At 42.2% G+C, this 8,232-nt stretch overlaps 1 protein-coding gene across 1 annotated transcript; it reads left to right on the plus strand.

Annotated features, from left to right (window-relative positions):
- Window positions 1-819: 819 nt before the first annotated feature.
- Window positions 820-8,232, plus strand: LOC117853187 (E3 ubiquitin-protein ligase BRE1-like 2). The gene is given in 9 exon segments (XM_072291289.1): window positions 820-827; window positions 5,936-6,130; window positions 6,260-6,332; window positions 6,401-6,487; window positions 6,984-7,121; window positions 7,331-7,533; window positions 7,622-7,784; window positions 7,858-7,908; window positions 7,973-8,232. Coding segments are annotated over 9 exon segments (1,050 nt in total). The 3' UTR covers window positions 8,105-8,232.

Here is an 8,232-nt window from a genome sequence, read left to right on the forward strand (position 1 = left end):
TCAGAGTTTCAGACGGTGCCACCAGAGAGCATCTGAATTCATCTGGCACAACGTGTTTGACGGGGCCAGCGTGCATGATCCGACCACGAGTCACGAGGTGGCTTCCTTCCAGGTGCGTTGCAGCCCATGTGCCGAGGAACACATCTGATCTGCATAGCGTGGGCGTGCCACCTGCAGACGGGGCCTTTTGGATTTAACGAATCACTGGGCGCCTTTCGCATCGCAAGGTCACAGCAAGTCATCAACTCAGCAAGGTAATCGCCCAAACCTTTCCCATCATCCGCTTCCTGCAGCTATGCAGCCTACGGAATTGAGCCAGGCTCCAAGAGCACCGCAAAGGACAAAATACTCGTGCGCAATCAGAGAGAGAGAGAGAGAGAGAGGAAAACAAGGGGAAGCAATCCCTTCTCCCAGATGCTCTGTGGTCTGCCATACTTGTTAGAGCACCCGCAGTGTGCCTTCAAACCAAGGCTTCATTTTTCTCTTTGGGCATCGGTTTACACGGGGTTAGCACACTGTAGGACGCGATGCTCAAATGAAAAAAGTCAGCATCGATGGCTGTAGTTTCCTCGATGCCGAGAGTATAGATTATGATTTCTATCGGCAGTTGTACCGCTGCTCACCTGCTCACAGGTTGGCAGTGAGGAGAACATGAGTTTTTTCTTTCTTCTTTTTTTTACTGCTAACGGACCCTACATACATCAATGCTCATTTGCTCAACACTGTGGCAAGAGAATAAAATGGAGCACCGGTGGTGATGCGATACTTTCAGGCATCGATATGTATTGTGGCTGCTTTTACACAAAACTATGGCAAGCCATGGTGAGGTATGCACTATTCAACTTTCAACCTTAGAGCTCTTTTGACAAGGTTCCGGTTTCTCCTGCGGCTCTTGCTGGAACCCTACCAAATAGGGATGTTAAAAATGGTTCCACGTCTAGAGCACTAAGGAGCTGGAGCCACCCCGTTTTAAACGGAGGAGCTGGAGAAGGGGATCTTCGTTTTTCTTTTCCAAAATACAAAAAGAGTGCTCATGTACATGTACCCGTCATGAGTATAACATGTCCCTTTGAGCACGGTCACGACTACATCTTCCACTTAAACCATAATTCACTCTCAATTACCACCTCTCCCCCTTGGGAGTTAGAACCTTACACTCCCATCCCCGTCCCAATAAAAACTTCTATTTTCTCACCACATGAACAAGTGATTTTCAAACTCTTATATCTAAACTCCCATTTCCACGGATCCCCTCTCACCAATTAACCCTAACAAAAACAAAACATATTGTAAGTCCTAACCTTCGCTCATGGAAGAGGTGGGTGTAGATAGCTGGATGCACAAAGGATGGTGTGTTCAACGACCCTGAACCCGAGATGAAAGCGCATGATGATGTATCTGGATCTCATTCCTAATGTAGTACATGGACATATGCTTGACCTCAATCAAGCCGCTTAGTTACAATCGGAGACCGAGGTGGGATTGGGGATGAGGTTGGCATGAAGCATGAAGGGGCACATGACCCCTACCATCTCGCTTTGCTATGCCATTGGAGACATGGCCAGCTGGACGTGGCGCAAAATATTGATGGCATGTGATTTTCATGAGGTGTGCAAACGTGGGGATATATATTTATAGCATTCTATGACATACACGATATCCTCTTGATTAGTGGAGGACTAACAATTAATCCAACGGAGAATTAATACACCAGAGAATGATGGCCAAACAATTAATCCAACGGAGAATTAATACACCAGAGAATGATGGCCAAAGAAATTGAAATGATCGTGGGCTTCTAGAGGTGCTAATTTTCCGTCATAAGCTCTTTTTTTTTTCAAATTTTATATCTAAACATTTTGTCGATTATTTGAGCACCCAGATGATTTTAAATGAAAAAAGTTTGAACTATAAAGTTGTAGATCTCGTCGAGATATACAATTTCATATAAATTTTATCTCCATCCAAGTTCATAAGAAAAAGTTATGATTTTTTGAAGATGTACTGCTCAGAGAAGGGAAATTCCGCCGGTTCAACTGACGGTAAGGGTGCTACAGTGCATATTCCGCCGTTTCAGTTGGCTATAGCCGATTTCAAATGGCTGTATGCGTATAAATTTGCAATTTTTTATTAGGACATATATTTTTGCTAAATGCTAAAATATAAAAATAAAAAATTCCACAATATCCTCTTGTTTAGTTGTTTCCCGGGCCTTATTGCACATCGATTTTTTGGATTTTTTTATATTTTTTTTCGATTTTGCAGAAATATAAAGTCGGATGAAAAAATTGCAAATCCAGGCTATTGGCGACGGCTGGGCCGGCGATAAGGCTTTGCCGCCACCTCAGCCGGCGGTAAGGCGCCGACACCGCGGGCGCGTGTCATTACCGCCACCTAGGCCGGCACTAAGGCCCTACAGCCGTCTGAGGTGGCGGTAAGGACCTGGCCTCCTGCATCACCGTGGTACGACCAGCGCGCAGGTAGTAAGGGTCCTTACCGCCGCCTGGACCGGCGGGGGTTCCCCTATAAAACCCTCCGCAGGCAAGCCTCAAGCCTCCCAGCTCTCCTGATTCAGATATGTTGTTTTTGAGAGGAGAACCAGAGAGGGAGAGAAGGAAGGGAAGGAAGAAAGAAAGAGAGGAAAGAAGGGGAAGAAGCCTCCTAGTCATCAGGTAAGTTTTTTAATGTCGTAGTATAGTAGATCTAAACATATCTTATGGTTTTAGATGCTAAAAATCTAGCTTAGTTTGTACAGTAGATTCGATATTTAGTTCATAGTTTAGTATTTAGATCTACAGATATGTTGTGTGCTTTTAGACGTTAAAAATGTAGCTTAGTTAGTATAGCAGATTCGGTTTTTAGTTCATAGTTTAGTATTTAGATCTAGAAGCATTTAGTATTATAGTTTCATGAAATTTTAATATTTTTATTATACAACCGTAGGATGCCAAGGCGTGGAAAAGCTGGAAAACCAAGGTAATCTCAGTGCACGTCATTACATTAACTGGTAGTCGTATGATTTAATCTTAGTTGCTTCCAGTTCTTACAACGAAAATGGTAAAGGTGGAGTGGTGTTTCATTGACCGGAAATGCCTTCGACCCTTTGCCTCTGCCTAGTGGTGTTCCAGTGCCCATGTGCTTTTGCGGCGATCCTTGCAAGGTAGCCAAGTCCGATGGAGAGGACACGTATAGGCAGAGGTATTGGATCTGTTCCACTTTTGCGTTTGGATGTGTTCCAATTTTACGTTTGAGCCTACACTTCGTCAGCGCCGCATTAACAAGATGGTGAGGAATTGATATTGTGCAATAATTATTTTGTGTCGTATGACACTTTGAATGATTTTTTTATTTTGTAATAATTACATTTGTTGCAGACCCCTCCACCACTCTGTGATTTTGAGCAATGGATTGACACTGAGATCAAGCCGGAGGACAAGGAGGAGATGCAATACATGTTGCGTTGGGCGGCAGAGAACAAGGAGAGGATGGAGAAGAGGCTCAGAGAGGAGGCTGCAGAGAAGGAGCACAAGAAAGAAGAGGAGAGGAGGCGTCTCGCTGCGGAGAGGGAGTAAAGGGAGAGGAAGCTTGAGCGTGCACGCCGAGCGAAAGCAACGATCGAGGAGAACCCCGATGCCCTGAGGAAGGGAAAGTGGTATTGTTGTACTCAGTAGGCTCTGTTATTGGCTAGTACTCCGTTGTGTGCGGTTGGACCTTTCGTTGTGTGTTCATGGTTTATTCATGGATAATGTTGTGTACTGTTGGACCTTTCATTGTGTTGTGCTTAGGTCATGTACTCCGTTATTTGCCGCACAACTTTCATTCATAGTGATCGATTATTTTAATTGTGTGCTTTTAATTCTTAATTGGGAAATGTTTAGACTTGTACAGTGGACGCACGTGAACATTGAAAAGCATTTAACTTCTTATCTAGAATAAACAAACAACTATGTAACACTAAACTAAGCTTACTAACTAACTTTATCATAGCCATGCACCACAACAAATAAATCTAATAATGTTACCGAAAAACTATATTGTAATACCTAACAAAAAATCATAATTTACTAGCTACATTTATCGCAGTGATTTACCAGAACAAACAAATCTAATATGTTACCGAAAAATTATATTCGAATACATAACAAAAAATCATAATTTACTATCTAGGTTTATCATAGTCATTTACCAGAACAAACAAATCTAATATTATTACCTAAAAACTACAATGTAATACCTAACCAAAATATCAGAATTTACTAACTACATTTATCATAGCCATTTACCATAACAAATAAATCTAATAATGCTGACTCTATTTTACTGTATAAGCTAAATCAGTTATACTAACTAAGCTACATTTTCCTATATCTAAATACAGCTAAAAGTTTCTAAGTCTAGATCTAGATCCACTATTATTTCTAAATCTAGATCTACATATATGTCTAAATCTCAGATCCACTAATATTTTTAATTCTAAATCTAAACTAAACTATACTATAGTATACTATACTAAACTACGAGATAAAAAAAAATTATCTGAGAAAGACGGAAGAAATTTCTTCCCTCTTCCCCCTCCTCCTCCTTTCTTTCTTTTTTTTCTTCCCTCCTCCTCTTCTTCTCTCTTTCTTTTTTCCTTCCCTCCTTTCCTCTTTCTCTTCCTTCCTCCTTCTCCGACTCGCTACCTGGCGCGCACTAGTGCGGGGGAAGAGGAGGGGCACGGGCGGGTTTTATAGAGGGCGACTGTCGCCGGTCCAGGCGGCGGAAGGGCCTTACTGCCGCCTGGGCCGGCGACGGCACCTCGACTCACGCGCGGCAGTTATGGTGCCTGTTGACCGTTAGGCAGGAGGGCCCCGCCGCCGGCTGAGGCGGCGGTAAGGTCTTATCACCGGTCCAGCCGGCGGCAATAGCCTAGATTTGTAATTTTTTTTCATCCGACTATATATTTCTGCAAAATCGAAAAAAATATATAAAAATAAAAAAATCGATTTTTTGCGGGCCTTTGGTTGCGCGCGGCATGTGGCCCATTACTTAACCGAGCGCGCAATTCGCCACAAACAAACCTAGGATGGGCCGGGTCGGGCTGAGAGGCCGAGACAAAAAAAGAAAGGACCTGACGGACTTTCCTAAAAAAAGAGAAAAACCCTGACGGGCACACTCTAACATCCCGCTGTCGCTCCTGTGTCCTGTCTCGCCGTTGCTCCGACGAGCCCGCCGCCGCCGGCGGACCCCTCTTCTGTCGACTGTCGGGGCAATCAAACCAAGGCGGCCGGCCACAAGAGGAGCTTCCGGCTGCGGCACGCTTAAGGGCTATTTGAATACTAAGGTTAAAGTTCATCTCTTCTCACGTCGAATGTTTGGATATTAATTAGAAGAACTAAACATAAACCAATTATAAAACTAATTGCAAAAACCCTATGCTAATTCGCAAGATGAATCTATTAAGCCTAATTAATACATTATTAGCAAATGGACTGTAGCGTCACATTGTCAAATCATGGACTAATTAGGCTTAATAGATTCGTCTCACGAATTAGCCTCCATCTGTGCAATTAATTTTATAATTAACTTATATTTAATACTCCTAATTAATATCAAACATTCGATGTGATAGGAGCTAAAGTTTAACTTGAGGAAGGCAAAAAGACCGTGGGTCTGTTCGCTTCAGCTTATAAGCCGGCTGACCTTTCTTCTCTCCTTCCCGAGCTTCCTGCTGCGTCGAACCCGCCTCCTGCTTCACCCCATCGGAGCTCGCCAGCCACACGGAGGGAGGAACTCTACATATTTAGTTGCAGTTTGTCTGGGACGAACTGTGTTAGATTGAGTGAGTATATGTATAGTGCAAGAATCACATTACATGCATATCTTTAACTTTTTACATACATGTATATTTCATTCACTATATTATTACATCATTCTCTCTACACTATGCATCTAGGACAATTGCTGATATTGAAGAATCAGAAAACCGAGCTCGCAATCAAGCTGAATATTTGAGGAGCAGTCTAGAGGAGCATAGTCTTGAGCTTTGAGTAAAAGCGGCAGGTGAAGCTGAAGCTGCATGCCAGCAAAGGCTTTCCTTTGCTGAAGCAGAACTGGAAGAGTTAAGGGCCAAAGTAGATGCATCTGAAAGGTTGGCTTTCTGCTCCAGGGAACAAAGTTATATTAACAAGCTAGAACAATTGATGGTTGTTGATTCTTTTAATTCAACTTATCTAAAAATGTCTAATCCATACTATCACCTGTATGATCTGTTTGTCAGAGATGTTGTGGAACTCAAGGAGGCGATAAGAATTAAAGAGGCTGAAGGAGATGCCTATATTTCTGATATTGAGGTTAATTTATTTTTTTATTATCATTACTTTTTTGGGTATGCGTGAAAGCCTATGATATTTGCATACAGACAATCGGTCAAGCATATGAAGACATGCAAACACAAAATCAGCATCTTCTTGAACAGCTTGCTGATAGAGAGGACTTTAACATAAAGGTATTTAATAGTTCTCCTTTTATCCTTTTTACGTCAAAACTACAAACTCGTGGCATACGGATTGAAGATAGATGCCGAGAGTATTTTATGCTAATGTTCACTTAACACTGCCTTCTTTGTAAGCTTTGACAGTCTTGGTATTTCTACCTTAGCACAGCAGAATAGGTACATAAACAATCAACCATATTTTGATGTGCCATGAATCGTGAACTGCTGGCAAGCAAGGAAAAAGGATCTAAATGAGAAACATCATCTACTAGTTTTGTGGGTTTTATGGTGTATTTTGTAGACTGTTTACTGACATATATAGAGGCAAAGAGCTTCGCTTAAGGCTGTTTGATGACCTCACTGTGCCTGTGTCTATTAGCCATGCAGTCATTGCTGGAGGATATAAGCACATTAACCATTACAAACTCTGTTTGCAGTTTTGCATTGGCAAAAGCTAGCTTTCCTTCACTTATTGGCTGCTATCAGTAACTTAATCCTCATCTGACAGCTGGTATCCGATAGTGTGAAGATGAAGCAAGCTTCTAGTTCCCTTCTCTCTGAAAAGCTTATGTTGGAGAAACAACTCCAGCAAGTTCATACTTCACTGGAGTCATCCAAACTGAAAATGGCCCGTGGTGAAGAGCAGGTAGTTTCCTACTTCTGTTGTAATAATACTTCTTTTATATAGTACCATCTGTTGGTAACCTGCAGTCACTAAAATTAATTATGTGCCAACACATTCCTAGAAAATTTTTGTGATAGCAAACATTAACTTAAAAAATGTAAATTTGATCTTACTGTTAACACTTGGAAGTGAGCCAGTTTTAAAAGTGGTTTACTCGAATGATTTTACAGATGAAGACTTGTGTAGAACAAGCTATAAAAACATCAGCTGAAAACAGACATCTTACGATTAGCCTGGAAAGGGCTGTGCTGGACGTATCCAACACAGAGAAGGAGCTCAAGTGGTTTCGGTCCTCTGTTGGATCCTCTGAGAAAGATTATGAGCAGACTCAGCAAAAGATATCTGAGATGAGGATGTTGCTAGAGAATGAGAAGTTAGGCTGCTGTTAAGCTTCTTTTACAAGTCGATCGTGCTATGCTGCTGGCCTCTCACCACTTTCACGTTACCTTTACTTTTTCTAGGAGTGAGAGGCGGCGGCTTGAGGAACAATATGAAGAGGTGAAAAACGAAGTTATGGAGCTGACTTCTGAGACTGAAGAGACTACTATCCAGAAGCTCCAGGATGAAATAAAAGAATGCAAGGCTATTCTCAAGTGTGGCGTCTGCTTTGCCCGGCCTAAAGAGGTAACATATAATGTGCTGTACAGCTTATGTTTTTTTTGAATGACCTAAACCTGTTTCTTAATCAAGATGGCAGAGATTTACACCTTACTTCACAAGCTCCTGTTTCGTTGTTAATCTCTTGGATGTTGGATGGTAGTTTGGCTGCCTAAGCTGATGAGGGTCCTATTTCTCTTCTTGTTCGTTAACAGGTTGTGATTACCAAATGTTTCCACCTATTCTGCTCACCATGCATCCAGAGGAACCTTGAGATTCGCCACCGGAAATGTCCCGGCTGTGGAACTCCATTCGGGCAAAATGACGTTCGGGAGGCGAAGATATGAAGCTTCTCCAAACTGAGACTGACTTGGTGTTTGACTAGCATTGACCTGAGGATGCTTCTCCCTTGTGAATATAGTCATGTTCTCTTGGCAAATATCTAGATCTATTGTACCGTACATAGATGCTTCCT

This window comes from Setaria viridis, chromosome 1 (assembly GCF_005286985.2).
Source record: "Setaria viridis chromosome 1, Setaria_viridis_v4.0, whole genome shotgun sequence".
In the NCBI taxonomy this organism is placed as follows: Eukaryota; Viridiplantae; Streptophyta; class Magnoliopsida; order Poales; family Poaceae; genus Setaria; species Setaria viridis.